At 39.9% G+C, this 25,194-nt stretch overlaps 3 protein-coding genes across 10 annotated transcripts in view; 1 reads left to right on the plus strand and 2 right to left on the minus strand.

Annotated features, from left to right (window-relative positions):
• Positions 1-25,194, minus strand: part of SEC24C (SEC24 homolog C, COPII coat complex component) — a 647,635-nt gene that overhangs the window by 552,560 nt on the left and 69,881 nt on the right. The window lies entirely within an intron of this gene.
• Positions 1-25,194, plus strand: part of PPP3CB (protein phosphatase 3 catalytic subunit beta) — a 102,009-nt gene that overhangs the window by 69,638 nt on the left and 7,177 nt on the right. For 2 of the 8 annotated variants that reach the window (XM_032768706.2, XM_032768708.2), the window contains exons 13-14: positions 3,013-3,042; positions 4,632-6,314. In XM_032768706.2, the coding sequence (XP_032624597.1) occupies positions 3,013-3,042; positions 4,632-4,810 (209 nt within the window). In that variant the 3' untranslated portion in view covers positions 4,811-6,314. Of the gene's footprint in view, positions 1-3,012; positions 3,043-4,292; positions 4,378-4,631; positions 6,315-6,824; positions 6,888-14,913; positions 14,932-21,256; positions 21,641-25,194 lie in introns of those variants that run through there. The other 6 variants (XM_032768709.2, XM_032768710.2, XR_004372094.2 and 3 more) reach the window with 5 other exon arrangements.
• The window catches only part of ANXA7 (annexin A7), a 45,050-nt gene continuing 34,284 nt past the window's right edge, over positions 14,429-25,194 (minus strand). The window contains exons 8-13 of the mRNA XM_075072860.1: positions 24,531-24,644; positions 22,920-23,090; positions 20,162-20,332; positions 19,913-19,988; positions 16,283-16,395; positions 14,429-14,776 (exon numbers count right to left, since the gene is read on the minus strand). Coding sequence (XP_074928961.1) covers positions 14,654-14,776; positions 16,283-16,395; positions 19,913-19,988; positions 20,162-20,332; positions 22,920-23,090; positions 24,531-24,644 — 768 coding nt within the window. The 3' untranslated portion in view covers positions 14,429-14,653. The remainder of the gene's footprint in view (positions 14,777-16,282; positions 16,396-19,912; positions 19,989-20,161; positions 20,333-22,919; positions 23,091-24,530; positions 24,645-25,194) is intronic.

Here is a 25,194-nt window from a genome sequence, read left to right on the forward strand (position 1 = left end):
CACTTGTAACTTAGCCCTGGTCCACACTGGGGAGGGGAAATCGATCTAAGTTATGCAACTTCAGCTATGTGAATAACGTAGCTGAAGTCAACATACTTAGATCTACTCAACACAGTATCTTCACTGCGGTGAGTCGACTGCTGACACGCCCCCATCGACTCTGCCTGCGCTTCTCAGCCTGGTGGAGTACAGGAGTCGATGGGAGAGCGCTCGGGGGTTGCTTTATGGTATCTAAACGCGATAAATCGACCCCCGCTGGATCGATTGCTGCCCGCCGATCTGGCGGGTAGTATAGACATACCCTTAGAGACTCTGAGTAAAAATTTTATAATTTTGTTTTTATTGTGTTTGTATTTTAAAAGCAATTATATTTTTTCTGTCAGTTCCTTTATGCTCAGTGTAACAAACTGCCTTTCTTATTTCAAATCAGTTATATATAGCCTGAGATCTCTCTGGAATAACAGGGAAGTAGAATTAATTAGGTAATAGGTTTTGAAATCTGTACATATGACAAAACTACATAATTTACAGAGGCAAAGCAGTATCCATGATCTTTTAAGAAAAAGATTGAAAACAAAAGCCTCATGGGTAACAAGAGTGATGAAGAGAGGTTTAGTGGTGTATTTATGTGGCAAACTGGCAGAATAAAAAGATAAGAAGGAATTTTATGTTTGGTTAGCTTTTGAGATATTCCTGAAAGTAATTTAATTTTTGCTGTTTGGGAACATATTTTTATTATCATAAACATGGAAGATAACCATTCACACAAGTGGGGATTTGACCTAATTCTGAGATATCTTCTCTTTCCATTTGAGGACAGAAAGCTTTTTGTAACTCTGAATATAAAGGTTGTAAAAGTACTGTATTATGCATACAGATATTAATACAGATGACTGTTTTATAAGACACGTTTTCCAAAGCAAAACTGTAAAAATTATAATTATTTGTACAACACTGTGATTTTAAATCATAATGTAGGTAATGTATATATTTGTTTTCTGTTTGCTTTCTTATTCAAATTATATTTCACTAATTTAAAGAATTCTGAAAATCTGTTCTGATCGAATCACAAATTAATCATTTCTGTCTTGCTTCCCCAAGATTTACTTTAATATCTGTTCCATTCCAATTCCTTTTTTGTTAAGAATCAGTTTAGCAAACAAGTTGTTAGCACTGTGTAAACCATCTGTTGAATGGAGAAATGTCTTAAACTTCTGGGTGCCACATTTCAGGAAAAATGTAGACAAATAGGAGAAAGTCCAGAGAAGAGCAATAAAAATTATTAAAGGTCTAGAAAACATGACCTCTGCGGAAAGATTGAAAAAAGTGGGTTTGTTTAGTCTAGAGAAGACTGAGAGGGGACATAAGAGTTCTCAAGTACGTAAAAGGTTGTTACAAGGAGGGAGCAAAAATGTTTTTCTTAACCTCTGAGGAAAGGACAAGAAGCAATGAGCTTAAATTGCAGCCAGGACGATTTAGGTTGGACATTAGGAAAAACTTCCTAACTGTCAGGGTGGTTAAGACTAGAATAAATTGCCTAGGGAGATTGTGGGGATTTTTAAGAGCAGATTGGACAAACACTTGTCAGGGATGGTCTAGATAATACTTAGTCCTGCCTTGAGTGCAGGGAACTGGACTAGATGACCTCGTGGGGTCCTTTCCAGTTCTATAATTCTATGATTCTAAATGACTGTTTTGGTGGTAGGATTGATGGAAGGGAGATGCACAGAATTACTTATGATCATTAGTGAAATTTACTTAGTTTTTCACTCTAAAGATTTAGTAATAAGTGGTTTATACAGCAAGGCTGTACTAAAATAAGATGGCTACGGTCTTGGTAGTCTTATTAGACCTAATAATTTTGCATTAGGGCAGACAGCTTTGTAGGTTGTATAGTCATATTTTATGTAAAATTTGAACTTGGAGAATCCTTAAATATAAAAAGTTACAGCTGTTTACACAGCTACTTAACTTTAGAAACACTAGCAAGTCAATCAGGGCTATGTCTACACTACGGACCTAGCTGTGCCACTGTATGGTCTCCCATGTAGTTGCTCTATGCTGATGGGAGAGAGCATAATTAAACCACCCCACAATAAGTGGTGGTAGTGTGTTGGCGGGAGAGCGTCTCCTGACAACATAGCACTGTCCACACCAGCACTTCTGTTGGTGAAACTCATGTCGATCCGGGAGGTGATTTTTTCATACCCTTTACTGACAAAAGTGCTAGTGTAAACATAGCATAGATCTTTGAAATGTTGACATTGTAAATTCATCCATCCACCAAAGTATTTGAGCGTTTGTGTCCAAAGCTCCTCCAACTATAAAGATCTTGGTTTACTTCCCTAAACTTGAGTTGCTGTTTGGCAGCTTGTTAATGTGACCTCTTAGATTTTGTTCGTATGCGCTAATATCTGAATTTCGTTTCACGAATTCAATTTGAATCACAATATCGCTTTTTTGCTCAGAATTCAATGCTAAAATTCAAGTACTGAGTTCAGCTTCTGAGTGCAAAAGATGTGTGCAAGGACCAGTGTGTCAAACGTTAAATAAAAAGATAAAATCCACTTGTACTAAATTAGTATTTTGTCTTACTAATAAAACACTGATAGTCTTAACTTTTCTCCTTTATAACATCTTTCTTGGTAACAAAGTCCAGTAAAGTGCTGTGGACCTTCAAAGAGTTTGTAGAACCTAGTTGAAACCAAAATATGCCCCTAACTTTTACAGTATTATATGTTAATTTTACATAAAGAAATAATCAACCAGTTATATACAATTAGGTAGGTTAAGTTGCATTATATGAGTGTTGCATTTGATAAACTGTCACTTGAGATATAGGAGTCACTTCACTTCAGTTTAAAAAAAAGTCTTAACCTGCACTGTAAAATATTTGCAATCAGATCTGGGCTAGAGTGATATATTAAATTGATCATTGCCTTTTCTGCTATGCGATATTACACTCTTCATCTTTCTCATTCATTTTGCATGCATCTGCTCACTTCTGTACAGCCACAGTAGAGGCAATTGAGGCTGAAAAAGGTATGATCAGAGTCTTTGTCAGTGGCAGAGATCTGTGGTGTCTGGGTGGGAATTCAAAAGTATTCTGTGTGCATGTGTCTTACATTCAACTTGCACAACCAGAGATGAATCAACTGTATTGATTCATCCTTTTTACATGTAACATTCATTTCTTGCCTTAGGATAATAACTTCCTTTCATAATGTTTCAGAGAAATCATTTTGTTTTTTCCCCCCGTTTCTTCAGAAAATGTGCAATAGTTTTTTGCTTTTTATTTGTGTAAAGCATGTTGTGATATGTGGTTTGTGTCTTGATGACTTTAAAAAGTGGTAGTGTTGAATTTTGTTTTTTCTGAATTAAACTGCAAATATGTTTTGAGTTGGGAGTGGGGGTTATTTATGCATGTTTCTTTTGATAAAGCTTATTTTTAGTGGCTTGAAACCTAATCTTTTCATCACTTTCCATAACACATCTGGTAGTGCAAGACCTATAATTACAGTGTTCCTATTTTTACTATGTGATTTTGAGGGTAGTTTGCTGACCAAATTTGTTTATAGTGTGTACACACACTGAAAGGCATAGCAAAATACAGGGGTTGTCAGTGCTGCTGTACCTAATGTGTTGCTGTACAGGCACCCTTTGTTAATGTTACAACTCCATACAATTCTGGTGCATGTAAATAAAAGCCTTTTACATACACATTTTGATTTCCTATATCACATGTTAAATGAAGTGAATGACAAACAGCATAGCACTTGGGAGACCCTCCTTAGTATGTTTCTAATTTGGTCGCAAAACACCATTTAATGACTACTTTGTTTATTATGGAAATCAGATATCCGAAAATGTTACCAAGAGCCAAATTCTGTTCCATTGTAATCAGTGGATACTGCGCATGCACACAAGAGAAAATTTTGTTCCTAAGACTTCAAGCTTTTCATACGGTCAGCCATTTTTACATCTAAATGCAGCTGAGTAAGAAGGCATTCCTGTTTCATTTAAAATAATGTGTAGAAGAGTAATATCTAGTTTCCTGTTTAAAGCAATGCCCAACTGATGACTTCTGAGACTGTGGTCGTTGTCCATTTCAACCATCCACATGATTAGAACAGAACTAGAGCCATATTCTGCAGTTTTGTCTGCATGAAAACTGCAGGATCAGGACGTTGATTTGTATGAAAAATCTGAAGGCTTTTTTGTTTTTTTTTAAACACTTGTGCTGCTTTGCCTACACTGCATTTGCTGATCTGCTTACTGACATTCCATTCAAGTGATCGGGATGTTAAGATGAGCCTGATACACACAGCAGCAAAGCAGTTGTTAGCACTGATCACACAAGGAGTGCTCAGCAGCAAAGTAGGTTTAAGCCACCTTGATTCTTACCTGAAAAATATTTGCCATATACTATTTTGATTGTTGGTTGAAATCATGATTGCCATTGAACATTCCAGGAAAGCACATTAGATAAGCTTTTACTAATTCAGTTGTAGAGCCATAAAAGTTCCTTTGGCTAATTTCTTAGCTGTCTTTTAAAATCATTTTATTAGAAAAAGTATATACTTTCAACTTATTTTTCTGTTACTGACCTATGAAATTTGCATTTTGTTAAGCAATACGAGGATTTTCTCCGCAACATAAAATCTGCAGTTTTGAAGAAGCAAAAGGTTTGGATAGGATCAATGAGAGAATGCCACCAAGAAAAGATGCTCTTCAGCAAGATGGTATTAATTCTGTAAACACAACAAATGCCAATGGAAACAATGGAACTGGCAACAACAGTGTACAGTGACCACACCAACTTCTGGTTTACTCATATGTCTTGCCTGAGAATTCCTAGAGTACTGCTTTCTGACATGACAACAGATGAAATAGCCAGGGGATCAGTCAAACTGGCTTCTTAATATGATGTGGAAAACATAACCTGATCCCACTGAAGACAAACCATCATGCTTTTGAGGCAACAGCCCCTCTCTATAAGTGATGACGGAACATCTGTGAGCATGCTTCATATATTTACAGAAATTCCAACATTGCTGGCTGAATACTGAGGAGAGCTATGGGGAAATGGTTGGGCTGTTATCAGTAAAGCATATCTAGACTAGCATTTTATGCTTATCATAGTCAACACTTTAAGTTTACAAAATGGGATTTTCTTTTCAGCAGAGCTAGTTTTTTTTATTTTTTTTTCAATTAGACTTTCAAATACAATCCTAAGAGCTACTATTTATTAATGGACATTGGTTTCATGAAGTGTCTTTAAAAACATACATTAGAATAGTCTTAAAAAAATCTGAGGCTGCAAAAACTGTGTTAAATAAATGGAAAAAATGCCAAAAATCTCAGCTGGTCATTCTGTAAAATGCTGACCTCAGGTGTACACCTTAGATGTTGCTAATTTCGGTATTATATTCACTGTATTTTTTAGTTAAAGCTTATCAGAAGATTTCTGTGTAGGAATGTTTACTTGAACACAGATTTTAAAATATTTAATGTAGAAACTTTTATGCCCAGCTTTTGAGACTCTCCCCATACCTTGAATTTAATATATATATATAAAATATATATATATTAATTTTAGAAGTCTGAAAAACAATGCAATTGTTAATTTTAAGGTACTTTTAATTGAACTTTGTACATTATGTTAAAGTACATTTTGATTCATATCAAGTCTGTAAAGCTTGGCATTGTATTTTGTGTATGCATGTTTTCATTTTGCAAATATTTAATATATAGACCTCTGATGTACAGGAACAACATCTATAGGTTATATAGATGTTATGGGTACTTTTACTTTATTGTGAGTATTAAAGTTGCTTAAATAGCTAATAATCACTGGGCAGGCTGAATAGCTGCAAGCTTTTTATTATTTTTCTTAATTCTGTAAAGGAAACTGAAAATGGTATTGAAATATTTATTCAGCACATAAGCAATTGTTCTGTTCAGTTGTTAAGGCATTAGTGAAAGTGTAAAATCGAGACTGCATGTTTTTTTAGCTACAGGACTGCTTGGTTAAACTAAAAATTGAAACCATATGCTGATTTGTTCACACATAATCAACTGTACTGTTTGCCACTGTACCTTGTTATATATTTTGACATTTGCTACCTACCTTTCTTATCCCCTGGAACACAACTTGAAAGTTAAGTCACTAGAGTTCATCTCCCTTTTTGTTTGCCGTAAAGTACAATCTGTAGAAACCCCTAAGTTGAAAATTTTATGCATGTTCTGAACTATTCAAGTATTTTATAAACAGTAGCACACAATAAATTTTGTGCATGGGCTGCTGCTTCTAACATCGTGTTTTTGTTTTATTATTTTGAACAGTATTTTTCTAAATCATTTTAAATTGGCAGAAAAATGGGTATAGTGTAAATGGTCACTTAGTTTGGCTTTAAAGCAATATAATTGGAGCTTAAATTGTCATCTTGAATTTCTGCTTCCATTTATTTTGCTAATTTTCGTTTAGTGAGTTCTTGCAAATAAAAGACTTCAGAATTTTTCTTGACATTAAATTTGACATCCAATGATGATTTGTACAAACCTACAAGGAAGGTCAATATTGGGGTTCACTCAAGTTTTTTTTTTAAAAGCTGTTCATTATTGATGCCTTTTGTATTTGCTCAATGGTTGTGAATGACCATTTGTGATGTCAAGTAAGGTGCCTTATTTGAGAGTCAATAGCTGATAATATGATAAGGTTGAATCTTGTTTGGATTGAAGGTTAAATGAGAAAATCTACTAAAAAAGACTATGTAGTATATTCTGAACTGTAAACCTATTCTGGTTTTACTTTATTTATTTAGATGCAGAGTAATTGGAAATAGTGATGAACAATCTGAACACAGAAGACCAAGTGACAAACAAAGGTAAGTATTATCAGACATAATTCATGGGCTATGTAGTCTCTGATATTTGACACTGGGACAGAGCAAAATTTGCACCAGTATCATAAATGTATAAATAGGGACCTGTCAATTTCACGGTCATAGGATTTTAAAAATCGTAAATTTCATGATGTAATTGTAGGGATCCTGACCCAAAAAGGAGGTGTGGGGGGGGGGAAGGGGAGTGAGGGGTCACAAGGTTATTATAGGAGGGGTTGTAGTACTGCTACCCTTACTTCTGTGGTGCTGCTGGCAGTGGTGCTGTCTTCAGAGCTAGGCAGCTAGAGAGTGGTGGTTGCTGGCTGGGAGCCCAGCTCTGAAGGCAGAGCTGCTGCCACCAGCAGCAGTGCACAAGTAAGGATGGCATGGCATGGTATTGCCACCTGTACTTCTGTGCTGCTGCTGGCAGGACGCTGCCTTCAGGGTTGGGTGCCTGGCCAACAGCCCCTGTGTCGCCAAGCTCTGAAGGCAGAGCAGAAGTAAGAGTGGCAATACCATGACCCCTCTAAAATAACCTTGTGACACCCCCCCACCTCCCTTTTGGCTCAAGACCCCCAATTTGACAAACGCTGGTATCCTGCCATGAAATCTGCATAGTATAGGGTAAAAACACTCAAAATACCAGATTTCATGGTCTGTGACACATTTTTCATGGTCGTGAATTTGGTAGGGGACTAGGTATAAAAATTTAACCTAGACGATGGTCTGCCAGTGCTGCATTTTTGATGGTGTGAATTGGAAAAATCCACCAATCCTCAGCCAATTATCTTTAACTGATTGGTTCTCTTGTGGCCAGTTTTGATAAGGTAGTATTCCACACACACCCGTGAAATATAATACAATTGAAACCTCATACTCTCTGTGAATACAATTCTTAGGCATCGGATGATCACAGCATGTGTGGAGAGCAACACCAACACCTAATGTAATTTGAAAATCTTAAAAGCCTATTAAAAATAGATTGTTTTTGCCTGAATCTCAACTTGCTCTGTGGATCACTACTTTACTAGAACATCTTTAGGCAGAGAAATCTGCCTTTGGGTGGGTAACTGGTTTTTAAGAGGGTAATCCTTTCACATAAATGAAGATGTCCTCCATTTTATCTCTGAAAACCATTCTTCCAGTAAAAGGCAGATAAAGGAGCAACTCCTGAATATGCCTGAGACTGACTACTCTGAGGCCATGGCTAGACTACGCGCCGTATCGGAGCGTTAAAATCGATTGCTCGGGGATCGATATATCGCGTCTAATCTAGATGGGATATATCGATCCCTGAGCGTGCTTATATCGATTCCGGAACTCCACCAACCCCAACGGAGTTCCGGAATCAACATGGCAAGCCGCGGACATCGATCCCGCGCGGTGAGGACGGGTGAGTAAATCTATTTTAGATATTCGACTTCAGCTACGTTATTCACGTAGCTGAAATTGCGTATCTAAAATCGATTTTACCCCTTAGTGTAGACCAGCCCTGAGCTATGTATACTTCCCAATAGTGTCCCAATCAAATGCATTAAACCTCTCTCAGTGGATGCATTGTCATCTCCATTGTTGTATGCAGTGTTGTTATAGCCATGTTGGTCCCAGGATATTAGAGATTCTGGGAGAGGGAGAAACAACTACCTTTTTGCAGGAGCCACACACAACTCCAGTTAAGGGAATAATTGCAAATGACATTTTAATGAAAATCTTCTCTTACCTTTGCAGAGTTTAATTGATCATAAGACTCTGAATCTATAACATACAAAAATCCTGAAAGTGGATTGCCAGCTCTTCTGTGATTGTGCATCCAAGATGCTGATGCAGAAAAATTTAGATGTTATGTGTACTATCAATGCGGTGTTATGCCTTGGTTGCTAGAATCTATCTGATGGCCTAACCCACAAAACAGGAGAGTGCGGCGTAGCAGTCAGAATCCTTTGGGCTACCTTTGCTCTCAGAGCGTGTGACCTAGCAATCAGTGTTCTTTGGGCTACTCTTGTTCACAGGGCAGCATGATGTAACAGTCAGAGCAGATTGAGCTACTATGCTGGGTCACAGGCCCTCCAGCAGGGTGGAGCACCAAACAGTCTGGGGAGCTCAGGCAGGACGGCAGACTGTCTCTGCCAAGGGTGGGGTAGCACCATAAGGTAGAGAGACCTGGGCCCACCCCACTCCACTGGTCCCAGCCCAGAGCCCTTACAGTGGTGGATGGTTCCACCACTGGGTCAGCGAAGATCCAGCCAAAACATGCTGTTGGGTTTCCTGGTCCTATTTCCTGTGAGTCACTTCCTACCCTGTCTTTCAGTGCGGCAGTCCTGTGGGTCCCTGGGGTTGTTGGCTGGTGAGATCGCTGGAACCTCAGTTCCCTTCCACATCTCTGCAAGCAGTCCGGGGTCTGCCTGGGGTTTGGCGTGCCTGGCCTCTGGGGAGTGGGTCTCCCGTAGCTCTCTGCAGGAAGCTTGCAATACACATCCTTTGTCCTCAGCAGTCCAGCCCAAGTGAGCTAGGCTGTTCCCTTTACACCCTGTCTCCATGCTGAGCATGCCTAGCAGGGGTGGAGCTTCCTCAGCCTGCAATGCACAGTTAACCCCTATGGAGCCAGTGCGGGAAAGATACACCCTGTCACAAGCACCTTCTGAATTACAATGCTTCCTGGATACTTAATTCTTTGTTTCTGATGGGAGAAAAGCTTAAAACCTAATCTCTCTCACAGAAATCCTTAACAATCAAACCCAATAATCAGTTATAAAGACAATTTGCTGAAAATTATTGGACTTTAACACCATCACAAAGAAAAGCACTGACAAACTCTTCATGTAAAAGAAGAGTGTTTGTTAATTATTTCTCATTCTCTTTGGTCTACCTCTGTGTTCCTCCTCCCCTAAAGACAGGGCAGTTCTTTAACATTCCATTGAGTTTATTCTAGAGATTTGGAGTTTCATGTTAAACGAGCCTGTTCCTTTACTAGTGTTGTGTCCTGCTCTCCAATGGTTACTGCAGAGAAACTCACTCTCACTGGACATGAGATGAGATCTGAAGATCTTGCTCAGTTTGAGAAAAGTTACCAATTTGTTTTGACAGTTGTAACTATGAACAGAAAATCAATAAGACCTCCATTGCTTAGTGCATTAAATATTACATCGCGTTAGCTTAGGACAGCTAAAATGGCTAGGGGCACAGTCATTAAATGCTGTTCTGTAAGAAGCGTAGCAGTGCCCTAAATTTGCTGAGCTGTCCGGTCATTGATTCGTTGGATTTGTCCTAGTTGTTGGTTATTAATAATAATCTCTAGCTCTTATACGGTCCCTTTCACCAGTAGATCTCAAAGCCCTTTACAAAGCTGCTAAGTATCCATGTTTCACAGACAGGAAAGTGACTTGCCCAAGGTCACCCAGCAGGCCTGTGGCAGAGTTAGTAATTCAACTCAGGTTTCCATGCCCACTCTAGTGCTCTATCCAATAGCCCTCACCACTGTAACGTAAGCTAAAGGAGATGAGAGCTTACTACCTGCAGTATCCACTGGTTGTTCCATTCCTGTGCTACAGCCTGTACTTGGCTGTAGAGGGACCTACCTGGACCCCAGTGTAAGTTAGATCAGTCTCAGGGCTCCTCTACCTAACACTTTGCTGTTTTATGGGCCTGGGAAATGAACAATAGCTGTAATGTAGTATGCTCTAGCCACATATCCAATCCTCCTCCTACAAGGGGGGAGGGGGGGGCTGGTGCAGAGTCCTTGTGCCACTTTTACACTGGCTGGGGATGGGTTGTATTCTCAGAGACTATTGTTGCTCATTATGAGAGTACTGTAAGGGGGATTTAGTGTAACTGAGCATAAGGTCCAAAATGTGTTATGGTAGTGGGCCATTGTCTACCACTTTATGGCAGACTTCCAAGCAGTTGTTTTTTCAGATCTATGAAAAGACTTGCTATCACCTAGTGATCTGAACTGGAAACTGAATGCTCATTTATGCTATACTGTAAATCAGGAGTAGGCAGCACATGAGCTGATTTTAAAAGTCTTATTTACTTTATAATATAACTAAACTATTGTATGTAGACTTATAGAAAGATCTTCTAAAAACATTAAACTGTATTACTGGCATGAAATCTTAAATTAGAGTGAATAAATGAAGACTTGGAACACTACTTCTGAAAGGTTGCTGATTCCTGCTGTAAATTCTAGTGGTGCGTGAATGTAATCTCATCATCCAAAATTGTTTGTTCATTTATATTTTCATTAACAGAAGTCCATTTCAAGGCTTCTCTGTAAAAGTTGCTGTTGCCTTTAAGTATATTGAGCCACAAAAATGTCTCACTTAAACAGCTGTCTAGTGGAATGTCTCCAGCCAGGTGTGGCTATTTTTCTTTTAATTGGAGCTGTCAGTGCTGGATGTGCAATGAGCACTCCTGCTGCAACTGGCCTTACATAAGTCAAGAGAGCACCTCCAATCTCTGGAATCAAGGGAGAGGGATAGCTCAGTGGTTTGGCCTGCTAAACCCAGGGTTGTGAGTTCAATCCTTGAGGGGGCCACTTAGAGATCTGGGGCAAAATCAGTACTTGGTCCTGCTATTGAAGGCAGGGGGCTGGACTTGATAACCTTTCAAGGTACCTATCTCAGAGCTGGAAGGGATCTCTTCATATAGTAGCCCTAGATTGCTATGTCCTTGGTCTCCGCATTGGCCCAGGTCTCTGGCTCACTGATATGTGCTGTGCTTCTGGTCTCCACTTTTGCCCTGGAGCTCGCCCTTCACAGTCATGACAGGAAGAAGAGAATTGCTCCACATTACGCAACGGTCATCATCGCACTGTCAGTCACTGTTGCTGAGACCTCAGGGATGCTCCCCAACATGGTGCTGCTCTCCATTCTCCTGGCACTGGTCACCTGCGGAGATGGTTAGCTGCCAGACCCAGGCATCAATAGCCCTGCCCCGGTCACCGGAGGACAAGGACTTCTCTGGCTTGGAGCAGCAGTTCAGTTAAGCTCCAGAGAGTGCATCTGCTGCAGTGATGGCAACAAGGCTAGTGGCTGATACAATGGCCTTATTGGAACACTTGGGGCATACCTATTATGCAGGTGCCTGGTGCCCAAACCCCACCAGCCTTCTCTCACTGCATCGGACAAAACCACTGGCACCAGGATGAGTGCAATCACAATCCTGCAAGGGTGCTGAGCACTGTTAGCCTCCGCTGAATTCAGAAGGAGTTTGATGCATTGTACAGGAGCAGGTTATTCATCAGTAACAGGTGGCTGTAACTGACCTACCCTAAACTAGAGGTATGTCTACAGTACAAACCTAGGCCAGTATACTGCAGTGGTGTGCATCCTCACCAGGAACACTTTCACTAACCTAAGAGAGGCAGTGTGGGGAGCTGAAAGCCTGGTGTCTCTGCCAGGAGTGAGGGGGAAGCTGGCCTGGGCTTCTCATGCCTGTTCCCCAAGCTATTAAATTGTCAAGGCTGCCCAGTTCCTAGCAAGCAGGAGGTCCCTCAGGCTTCTCACTCCCTGGATTTCTTGCCCCAGCTCCAGGTAGGGGGAGGGGGTGAAGCTTTCTTGACAATTTCATGTTTCCTGCCATGCAATTGTCAAGAAAGCTTCAAGACAGCAGATGTAAGGAACAGTGTCTACACAAACACTGCCTTGTCCTCAACTACACCACGAGACATACAGCTTACATCAGTGGGATGATGGCTGTAGTATAGACCAACTCTAGGTTTCCCAAAAAGTGACATGTGAATGCTTTTCCACTAGTTGGTGCCTGTTCCCCTGTAAAGTGTGCAGACAAGTTAAATCACTTAACATGTTACTAAGAACTTCAGATTTTTTCCTACCATTTTGCTAATACTTCTGCTTTGAGCATTGCATGGTTCTGGCCATGGAAACGGAAGTATAGTTCGCCTTTTAGTACACAGCTTTGGGTTTAAACATTCCCTTGCAGTATTTTACATTTGTTTAAGGCTACCCAATAATGGCTTATTAAAATAGCCTGTCCAGTCATTTACTGCATTAATATTCATTCATCTGAATAAATTAGATTTGGGAAGATCCCATCAGTAAGTCCTTTTATCTGTTTTTCATTTGGCACCATAAAATTAGGTTACAGAGTGCACTTATCATTCCAGGCCAAACAATATCAGCCCACTTCTGATGACTTCCACTCTACAATATTTGCTGTGCACACACTTAAACCATTAATACTTGGACTCAATCAATCAGGTCATATCATCATGGAAACTGGTTCTGTAACAGAAATAAACTTTCCTAGCCTTGTTTTAATTTGTATAGACATAGGTGAGGTTATGATGCACTGTGCTTTCTCACCCTAAAATGTAACAGAACAGCACTAGCTGTCACCTTCAGCTCCCAACTAAAACCTCTCCAGCGCATCATCAAAGATCTACAACCTATCTTGAAGGGCAATCCCTCACTCACAGATCTTGGGAGATAGGCCCACAACCTGAAGCAAATACTCACCAGCAACCACACAACAAAAACACTAATCCAGAAACCCATTCTTGCAACAAAGCCTGTTGCCACCTCTGTCCATATATCTATTCAGGAGACACCATCATAGGGTGGCTGATGTGATTAGGTCCTATCAGAGGCTCATTCACCTGCATATCTACCAAGGTGATATGCCAGCAATGCCCCTCTGCCATGTACATTGGCCAAACTGGACAGTCTCTACGCAAAAGGATAAATGGACACAAATCAGACGTCAAGAATTATAAGATTCAAACACCAGTCAGCGAATACTTCAACCGCCCTGGTCACTCAATTACAGACCTCAAAGTTCCAATACTCCAACAAAAACCTGCACAAATTGGAATTAAATTTGCAAACTGGACACCATTAAATTAGGCTTGAATGTATAATGACCCATCAACTCAGTCTTTAAAGTAAAACCTATTTCCCCATGCAAATTTTTCCCCTACCGTTACTCACACCTTCTTGTCAACTATTGGAAGTAGGCCATCCTGATTATCACTACAATCAGTTTTTTTTCTCCTGCTAATTGCTCACCTTAACAGATTACTCATTATAGTTATTATGGCAACACCCATTTTTTTCATGTCCTCTGTGTATATATATTTTCCTGCTGTATTTTCCACTGCATGCATCTGATGAAGGGGGTTTTAGTCCATGAAAGCTTATGCTCAAATAAATTTTAGTCTCTAAGGTGCCACAAGTACTCCTTGTTCTTTTTGCTGATACAGACCAACACAACTACCACTCTGAAACTTAAAATGTCAAAGTGGTGTTGAGATCCACTATGTTGCTCTTTTGAATAACTGGCTAAGCAATTTAGTACTAAAGATTCTGTTGAGACAAGTGTCCCAGGACTGTTTTAGTGAAAGGGTTTAATTCCTACAGACCTTTCAAGAAGTGCTATTGAAGGCAGTGGAACTACTCAGCTGAGCAAGGGCTGCAGAATCTTTGCAGAGAAATGATTTGTACTATAATGGTTGTTTGAAGGAAGTAATTTAATGTGGCATCTCAGCTGTATTTTCTATGGGTCAAAAATGACACTGACACTTCAGGTAAATGACAGTAGATACATCTTATTTTTATATAGTAAAGTATAAATGTGCTCTAAATTAAGGCAACCATATGTGCAAAATAAAAAATCTTAAATCATTCATAATTAAGAAGGGATATTTGGTTACGCAGTATTGAAAATCATTCTTTGTTACATGCAAGGCTAGTTATTTGTCTCCCTAATAAGCTCGTTACATGTCCTTCACTTTGTTAAAATGTAAATCTTTTCTATTGACCAACAATTGCCAGCAGCAACTTCCTGTAGTCACCACTTGTGTCACTTGATATCATTGTAGCCAAAGTCTTCTGGTACATCTGCGTAAACATCTGCTTGATCTGTACAAGATCAATCTGTGTCAAAAGAAAGAGATAAGCATAAAACACTCAATAAGCAATCTGTGTCCAGTATGGGATAATTCAGTGGTGGAGTAAGAGTCCACTTGCAGTGAACCCAGACAAAACATCCATTCATTCCCTGTACCTCATAGCAGCCCAGACAATGCACGCAGAAAGGAAAGAGATGCTCTCTATGCATGACACACTCTCAAGATCTGTCAAAGCTGCACGCAGCCTCCTGACCCTCTCTGAGGTTAGATGACACTTTGGAGTCTTGCTGTTGCCAACACTTCTGTAAATTGGTGAAGGTGGCTGCTTCAGCCTCTGGGAGCAAACAGACTGAAAGGCCCTCAAGTTCTCCAGTCCACTTCAAGAGGAAAAGCACACCAGGGTCCCTCCCCACTGCTTCTAGATGGGTAAGTTACTTTGAAAAAGCAAGCAGCAGCAGAGTCTTACAGTTAAATACTCCTACTTTTCCTCTTTAATTGCATATCAGTGGATGAGACATGCAGGGTTAACCCACCACATCTCAACAGCCAGCCTAGGGTTCCTGATAGGGAGAATCCTCTCCAAAAGACAAAAATAACAGGAATCAAAAAGCATCTCATCCCATGAGTGCTAGCTCCACCCCCACAAGTAGGGAAGCCTCTGCTTCTGAAGGTAAAATTCAGAAACAGTGAGATAAGCTCCTTAACAACAGTCCATATCTGAAACCATGAGGAGGGAGGCGGCGGCCACCAACAAATGAGCAAGCTCAATCATTTCCTCCAACCAAACTTCGAAGAACTTACACAGAAGTGGTCAACTGATGATAAATGGAAAAGTACTAGGGGATGGAGAATTTTGCAGAAGTGAACGTTCTGTGCACAGTATCAGAGGGGTAGCCGTGTTAGTCTGGATCTGTAAAAGCAGCAGAGAATCCTGTGGCACCTTATAGACTAACAGACGTTTTGGGGCGTGAGCTTTCATGGGTGAATACCCACTTCGTCAGACGCAGGCACAGAATTTCTTTTCCCCCACAGAAATAGGGTGCAGCGCTGCTGGCCGCCAGTAGGGGTCACTGGACCCAGCAGAGCCCAGCTCACAAATAGAACACAAGGTGAGGGAGAGGAAACAAGGGTTCCCAGCAGCTGCAGTTCCCAGCATGCCCTGAAGTAAGGAGGCAGCGGAGTGTAGGAATATCCCTGCAAGCCCAGATCCCAGCATCAGGTTGTTTCTCCTTCTGGATCCCATGCGCTCTGTGGTATTGGGGGGAGAGGGGAGGAGGGTTGGGTGGGCACAGTGGCTGGCTCTGGGGAGAGGGGTTGTGAGTGTCTGGCCTCCCAGCTGGGTGGTGTAGGTGGGGCAGAGAAACAGGAACTGGATTGTCATAGGGGTTTCTTTAAATTTTCTACTCCTGGGGGAATTTTTATATTGTATTGTCTGTATTGTTACTGACAGACAGGTATTTTGAAATAAGTTACCAAAATTTGTAAACTGCTTCCTCCTCATTTTTGGAAAGGAGGAGGAAGAGATTCTTACCTCACTGCGAGTGACTATAATTCTGACAAGTGTAGAATCATCTGTGCCAGCTCCTTTCATGGAATAGTAAAGTCTCTCAGCAAAAAAAGCCGGGCGATTTAGAGCACATTGCACTACAAGAAAGTGTAGTTACTGGGTTATTTCAAATAATGCATACTGCAGTCACTATTCACATGGTTGTATTTGGCAGAATTAAATAGTTGATGTAGGAGATGGCAGGGCCGGCTTTTGGCCAATTCCACCAATTCCCCCGAATTGGGCCCTGCACCCAGTGAGACTCTCTTCCCTGGCTAGAGTTGTCTTTTTAAATTTTTGCTCACCTGGCAGCGCTCCGGGTCTTCAGCAGCACTTTAGCAGCGGGTCCTTCAGTGCCACCGAAGATCTGCAGCGAGTGGAGGACCCACCGCCGAAGACCCGGAGCGCCACCCGGTAAGTACAAGCCCCATGTGTTGTTTTTTTTTTTGTAAATAGAGTCATCTCTGCCAGGACCCCATCGAAACTGTTCGAATTGGGCCCCGCACTTCCTAAAGTCGGCCCTGGGAGATGGTATACATGGTATTTGGAAACAGTTCCTCTTATTGCTTTGTGATTCTTCCTCAAGCCAGACCCATACTGGTCACAGTTCAGCAATTTTTAGTGTGTTGGTTAAATTCTATTATGTCCATCTCATCACATTTCTTTGAGGTTTGGAAACCTGACTGTTTTGTTACTGAATCTTTCAGCTTAGGCCTTACTGTCCACTGGTAAAATAATTTCATAGCCACAAGAAGTATTTAAGCTTCACTAAGCGTGGATACCTTTTTACACAGCTTCGAACACAGGTTAGTAGCCCAACCATTGCTAGTTGGCCACATCATTGTATAACATTTCAGCCATGAAGACAGCACTTTGACAAGTAGAGAAGCCTTAATTCAATAACAAAAATCATCTAAGGAGACACTTCATTTTAAAAAACAAATCTTTCCGGGGGGTGATTGGTACTGGAATTCAAAGATTTTTACCTCTAGGTTCTTAGCTAGAATTCCAACAGCATAAAGTACCAATTGAAAATTATCACCACCTACTGGCTGTGAAACTTGTCTCTGTTCAGTTCCTATTGGATATCATTCTTATAATGTGATTTGGAAACCTAATTAATAGGTCACAATTTCAAGAAAAAGAGTTCTCAACAAGCATTGATCTTTTTACATTGCTTCAAATGGGGCAGAGCTTAGAAGAGCTCTGCATAGCAATCTTGTGGCACCAACATCAAGGATGGTTGAAGAAAGGACACCATCCTACATAGGTGGTTGACACAAAAAGAGTAAGAATGGACAATATACTGTTAAGAGGTAGAGAGTCGAGAAACTTTTTTTTTTTTTTTTATTATTAAGCTCTCGTAGTTAGGGGGTTTCTAAACTTCAGGAATCCCTTAATAATAAATTATCTAATGATTACTCTTTCCAATCAACGACCATTAGGGCCCTACCAAATTCACAGTCAAGAAAAATGTCACAGACCATGAAATCTGGCTGTTGAAGAGGAGGGACAGGGCTGGGAGTACCCCATGCAGGGACTCCTACCATGGGCCAGGCTCCCATTGCTAGTCCCAACACAGGCTGATGAGGGGAGGGACAGGACATCTTCTTCCTCTACAGAGGCTACGCCCAGAGCCAGGTCAGACCCACCTCTTGGAACCTCCCCCAGCTGCAGAAATCTCTGTGGCTGCTGGGAAAACCCAGATGTATAAACCCACCCTCTCTACCCTGTGACCCTCACTTGTGCGCTGCTGCTCACAGTGGCACTGGCTTTAGAGTTGGGGCCTGGTCAGCAGCAGCACAAAAGTAAGGGTGGCAATCCCACAACACTCTTACAAAACCCTTTAGTTACCTTGAAATTTCAGACATCTGAAGCCTTGAAATTGACTAATTTTAAAATCCTATTACCATGAAATTCACCAAAATGGACCGTGAATTTGGTAGGACCCTAATCATGGCCCATTAGCTTTCCGAACAGTGAGAATAAGAAATTAATCAGATGACAGGAAACCTTTAAAAACACACTTTTGCTCCAATTTTCTATAGAACTTGTAGCTCAAGTAGCTTCTAAATGAAAAATATAGGTATTCCAGCCAGACTTGTATAATATGTCAGAAGGGACCTCCTGTGAGTCATCTGGGTCAGAGGGACCCACATTCCTGTCCTTCCTTAGTGTTTCTGAAAACAAAATTTAGCCATAAACGCTCTATTTAAAAGTAAAAACGAGTCATCCTTGGGGCACCTTAGGGACTAACAAATTTATCTGGGCATAAGCTTTCTTGGACTAGAACCCACTTCATCAGATGCATGAAGTGAAAAATACACTGATGCATCTGATGACATGGGTTCTAGCCCATGAAAGCTTATGCCCAAATAAATGTGTTAGTCTCTAAGGTGCCACTAGGATTCCTCGTTTTTGCTGATACAGACTCTAAAACCTATTTAAAAGTAACACCTGCTCTTGAAAATGCTTTAGTCTTCTGTTAAGAATTTTTTAGAATAGATCTGAGCATTGTGATACAAATTAACATTAAGTACAATGTTCAGTAAACCTGTTCGATGAAGATACAAAGTTAATTGAGAATGAGGGAAACTGAAAAGAGTTAAATATGCCTTAATTGGATTTAGTTTGGAGAAAGCCAGCTTGTTTCAAATTGAGCTCACTGTACTTGAATTATAATCAAAATAAAAGTTCAACTTCTAGTCAGGACTTAGAATACTTCTACTTTGGCAAGTTCTGGGGGTAATAATATAGAAAGCAAATACCTCAAGTCATTTCAAAACACTTATGACAAGTCATAGATTGCTGAGTTCCATTGTCTCTTATCTAGCTGTTAGGGCTGTCAAACGATTAAAAACATAATTGTGATTAATTGCTGTTTTAATCCCAGTGTTAAATAATAGAATACCAATTTAAATGTATTATAAAATATTTTAATGTTTTTCTACATTTTCAAATATTGATTTCAATTGCAACACAGAATACTAAGTGTACACTGCTCACTTTGTTGTTTACAAATAATTGCACAACAGTATTTAAGTTCGCCTCATACAAGTACTGTAGTGCATTCTCTTTACTGTGAAAGTTCAACTTACAAATGTAGAATTATTATTTTTATTTCTTTTTACATAATGCCATTCAAAAACAAAACAATGTAAAACTTTAGAACCTAGAAGTCAAAGCATGAAGGGGCATACAAATGTTTAGCATATCTGGCATGTAAATACCTTGCAACACTGACTATAACAGTGCCATGCGAATGCTTGTTCTCACTTTCAGGTGACATTGTTTATATTTATGAGACAATGCTGCCTGCTTTTTATTTACAAACTTGTTTGCCTTAGCTATTGGCTGAACAAGTAGTAATATAAAGTGAGCACTGTACAATAATTGAAATCAATATATTTGAAAATGTAGAAGAACATCCAAAAATATTTATAATACATTTAAACTGGTATTCTATTATTGTGTGATTAATCATGACTTTTTAAATCTAGTTAATTTGTTTTGCATTAATTGCATGTATTAACTGTGATTAATTGACAGCCCTACTAACTTTACCTCTCCAATTAGTCATAAATACCCTCTTTAAAAGAAAGAAAAGTCTCTTACCGATGGCCTTCAAGCCATTTTCTACATTTCCAGAAAACTCCCGGCCAATGCTGCTTAACAGATCACGATTGGCAACCTGCACATAAAAGTTAAAGGGATTAGGAGGGTTTGTTTTTTTAAACATGTGAGAATGGAGCCAAATTCAGTTCTGGCATATGCAGACGAAACTCATTTGAAGTTAATGGCATTTCACCTGTTTTTACCTCAGGGCTGAACTTAGTTCATAATCTTTAACAGAAAAATTTCTACCTTAGAATATGTTTCAACTGTAGCTTTTAGTTGGGGGAAACTTCTAGTTGCCAGAATCATGTTAAAGCAAGACTCATCAGTTCCAAGCTTCCCTTCACCAGCTTGGTAGAGGCGCTGAGCATCTTCCTGAGCTTTTTGGTAGTTCACTGATTGATTCTCATCCCGATTGCCCTGCAAGTGAAGACATTAGGTGCTCAGTCAGTAACACAACATTTTCTGTTCCTTACCACATCTTACAGCCTTGCCAAACGGTTGCCATCTTCAAACAGTAAACTAGAATTGGTAAAGGACTCTTATGACAGCTGTTTCCCGATAAGCCTCACTTGTTTTTGGAGGCAGGATTGGATTGTGCACCAGTTAAATGAGGGGACTAGGAGTCAGAACTCCAAGCCTATCACCCAGCTCTGTCACGGACAAGCTGTGTGACCCCTGAATCTTTTTTGTACTCCTTTGTAAAATGAGAACAATTCTTACCTTTATTCACCTTTGCTGCGGAGGTGAGAGCCTCAATTATTTGTAAAGTGCTTTGAGATCCTCAGATGAAAAGTCCTATAGAAGTACCAAGTATTATGCATATTGTGATGCATGGACAGTGCTACAAATCTGTCCACTCAGACAGTGAGCTCATGACTGTTCTACACTAATTCTTTGAAAAGGAGCAAGGCTACGGCATATTGGAATTCTGAATTCAAGAGTACTTCAGACTCTTCAGTTATTAGAAATGGAAGACAATATATACTCATTGTATCCTGAAAGGAAGTAGGTATTAAATGCCTTCTAGCTGCCTCTGATGGACGGACAGACAGCCAGCCAGCCAATCTGTTGTCAGTTTCCTGCCACATCAACTTAACAGCTGTGCTTTTAAGTAGCAGTTTGAAAACATGCCTTTCCATTTACAGTGATTTCTTGTAAGCTGAACATAGTAAGATAGCCTGACACTCTTACTCTGCAGAGGACAACTTAAAAACCTTAAATCATCTGGGTCAACAGCTCTAAGTTGAAATTATCTCATGTTTTTAGCCCCTTTGACTTCTTGATACTTAAAATAAGCAGAAAACAAGGGCTAAGTTTTCACTTAAATTTTTGTGTTTCTAGCTTTACTGGTTGCAAAGAACATTCTGAACGTGAACTAATGCATTGTTTTACTGAGTATGCACGCAGCCTGAAATAATAGCAATAAAAGGCATGATCTGATTCCATTCTTCGCAGAATGGCGTTGACTCTGAAGCATGACGACTGACTGAGAAAAGATCTGAGGGTAGATTTTTAGCACCAACAGAACACACATTAATATCTAATTTTAGGCAGTGTGGTGGAGGTACCAGTGAAAGGCAATTTCTGAAGATGCTATTTCCAAACTACTTTATTATGCCTTAAATGAACTAACATCTATATAAGTTATATAATGTGCAGATGACCACTAGCTATCATAATGTGTTGGATATATCAAAATAATAAAAACTCACCATTGCAAGCTTCTCTGGAATTTAACTTTTTGACTTTACAGAAGCAGGCAATAAAAATCCCCAGAAAATATTTGTGGTAATTAATGGCACAGCTCTCACAAGGGTTGATAACACTCAAGAGAACCTCAAAGTAGAAATGTCATGGAAATTTAAGTAACTGTAAAATGGCGAGGCTCAAAAAGAAAGGCATTTACAGTCAGAAGAGGTGGGGAGAGATGTCACAGTATCTAAGACTTTATGGAACTCAAAATGAAACAAGGGAAACATCACTTCCATCAACTAAATGAGGGAATGCATTCCCCACATTTTCATGTCCCACAAAATGCAGCTCTGCTCAGAATACAGGCTACCACAGAACAAGGCTCCTGGTTTACAGCCAATTGGGGGTCAGATATATGCCAGATTTTATAACTTGTAGTGCTTCACCATGTTTAAAATCTATTTTAATAGGATATTGAAGCTAACAACACTGAAAAACTGGACAGTATAACAGTCCCATACATAGATGACATACTATAGGCAGGCTCCATGATCCAGCTGAGTTCGAGGGTAGCTGCACTATCTGCATAGAACAGTTTGATCTGAGAAGGGAAAGACAAGCGGGGAACTAAAGGAGGGGGAGTGAGTTTTGAGCTGAATGTCCTGCTTAGCATACACCCATGGATTCTCGGAAGTCTTCTATATATTAAGACATCTATTGTGTTAGGAGACAGGTTTCTGAAACTCAGGTTTCAGCACTTAATTCCCACTATGTGTTAAACCATGGTTTGGTCTTACACTATAGAGGGACTGCACCCTCCTGGAACCACATTCTTGAATGATGGTAAGAGTCCCCAGGCTCCAGCATAGTTCTGGAGCACTGTTATACCATGATGAGTTCCCATCTAGACTGCAAGGCCAAACTGTGATTTAAATATGTTTTTTGGGATGGCTACAGTGCTGTAGCTGAATCACTCAACTCAGTAGGGATTCCTGGGTAGACAGGATGAGACCATATGTTGTCATTCTCCTATAAAGACATAGACCAGTGCTACATAACTTCTTACAGAAGCGGGCTCGGATTAGGCACACACATTTTGATGATCTCTCAGTCACACTCTTCAAGCTATAAAAACAGGTGAACTTTTTTTAAAAAGCAGTGTTTGTTTACTGTAAGCATCTGATACGGAGCTATAACTGCACTCACCAGTCTGTTCTGTAATAAATGCATGAAATGTATGCAGCAAAAGGTCCTTACACTTTTGGTTTACCAACAAATTCACCATTGTCAAAAAAAATGCTCTACGGCTCACCTGGCACATAGATATAAGTAATCGTTCAAAGTGTCCTGAGGTATCTGCTCTGATATCCTGTTCAATGTCTCTTCCAAATTCTGTTTTGTAAGTCCTGACTATGTCTCGAATTTCCTGGTTCGTCCTTGTACAAAGAATCTCAATCAACACTCTCTCCTGAGTGCCAGCTCCCTATAGGCAGAGAAAGAGAAAATATTGCTACAACAAAGCACACTTACCCTTCTTTACAATTTTCTGTGACACTATAAAACCAACTGTTACAATCAATCAGTCATTTATTACATTTTGAAACTGTTTTAGTATTATCTAAATTGTAAAAGCAGCATTTGTCCCTCCTTTCTGAAAATTCTAAATCCTCTCTGATCTCATTACTTAAAATGTAAGGTATGGGGTTGGTTTTATTTTGTTTTTTAAACAACTGGAGTGTTGAGAAACTACTAACAGAGGGCATGAACAATGAGCTGAGGCATAGTCAGTTAGAGAAAAGGAAGATTTTAGAAAGGAAATAAAGATACTTAAACATAAAAATGTAGGGCTGCAAGGGACCTGGAGATGTAATCTAGTCCCATCCCCCTGTGCTGAGGCAGGACCAAGTAAACCTATGCCACCCTGACAATTGTTTGTCTAATCTGTTCTTAAAACCCTCCAGTGATAGGATTCCAAATCCTTCCTTAGAAGCCTATTCCAGTACTTAACTAGCCTTAAAAGTTGGAAGGTTTTTCTTAATATTTAACCTAAATTTCCCTTGCTGCAGATTAAGCCCGTTACTTTGGTCCTAAAATTTGACTACCTTATTTTATATTGCGAAGTAACAATTCCCTTTTAATAGCAGTTTGAAACAAAGTAATGACCTATCAAAGCACTATTAGAAACGGAATGTATCTGGATCCTATTCTGCTCAGTTCACAAGTAGTTCTCCGTTCCAAATTTAGCCTCCTCTCCTATATCTGGCATAAGCGAGAGCTTCACTAATACGCCCCTTTTTAATATATACCAAAAAAATCATACAGCAAATTGTTCTGCACCAGGCCTTCCTGTCACGGTTACCCTTATAATCCTTCTGCCTTTTAAAAAAAATAAATAAAGACTGTAAGCACTTCAAGGCAGAGGCCATCTGTTGTTTTTAGGGAGCTTATCACAATGGGGGCGGGGGAGATGGGGTCTGATCTAACTGGAATATGTAGGCCCTGCTGTAGTATAAATAAGAGTAAGTCAAGGAAGTCTCTTACACCTGCCCTAAAGGAGGTCTTACTGAATCGTACCCCATATTCTGTAGAAATTTGTAGCTTTTGAAACCTCATCAGTATAAAAATATTTTATATATACACACACAATTGACATTTTTACCATTCATTCATAGACATGATGTACTTAATTATTTCTGCCAACCCACTGTTCACGCATAGCTGGGCTATGTGGGTTCTGATACTAGTTTCCAGTAGTGCCTACAATGTGCTAGCCATGGGGTCAGCAACCTTTGGGAAAAGTTTTACATGCCAGTAAAAGGTTTCACATGCCAGACTTGTCAGGAATTACTAAAACTGCAGAACTGTCATGTCCCATAACATAGGAGGTGTCTAATTTAGTGTTTTATTCATGATAAAATTATACCTTCATTGCATGACGTAAACTCCAGGCATCATAATAGGTAGGTGGCATGAACAAAGCTAATATCAGTTCTTCCATGTTTCCACTTAGTTCAGACTTCAGATCTTTAATTAAATCCTGTCCAGTTACAAATATAAGTATGAGGTTAGAGTACAAATATGTAGTACGTGAACAGTGTGGTAATCAGGAAGGGACTGAAGAGGCAGTATGCAGATCTTCAGATTTGCTAGAGGTTATAGGCTGGGGTTAGGGTTCAGATGATCACTCTAGGCATTAATACTGTTTATTAGACTGCTGTAAATTACTGAGTAGTCTATGCAAGATTTCAGACCAAAAAGGCAGAAGTCTCACAATATTAGTTGATTTTTCAAGATTTCCGTTATTTTAGCTAATGAAAAGGTTGTGGCATCCACTGTTTCTGAGAGAACAAGAAAATAGACCCATTTGAATTTTAGATCCAGAATTCAAACATAAGCCCTCCTCCCACAAAATTCAAAAGGGGTTTGGATTAAAGGTTCTGCTTTTGGCCAATCTCTAACTGTTGTGACAAAGTTCCTCCTCTACCTTGGTGGGTCCTGTGCTTATTTGGCAGATTTGCTCACCTCAGTGATCTTCCCCACAGTCTGGGTCAACTTCTCCTGTGTCTGATCAGGAGTTGGGAGGTTTG

Source organism: Chelonoidis abingdonii, chromosome 16 (assembly GCF_003597395.2).
Source record: "Chelonoidis abingdonii isolate Lonesome George chromosome 16, CheloAbing_2.0, whole genome shotgun sequence".
Classification (NCBI taxonomy): Eukaryota; Metazoa; Chordata; order Testudines; family Testudinidae; genus Chelonoidis; species Chelonoidis abingdonii.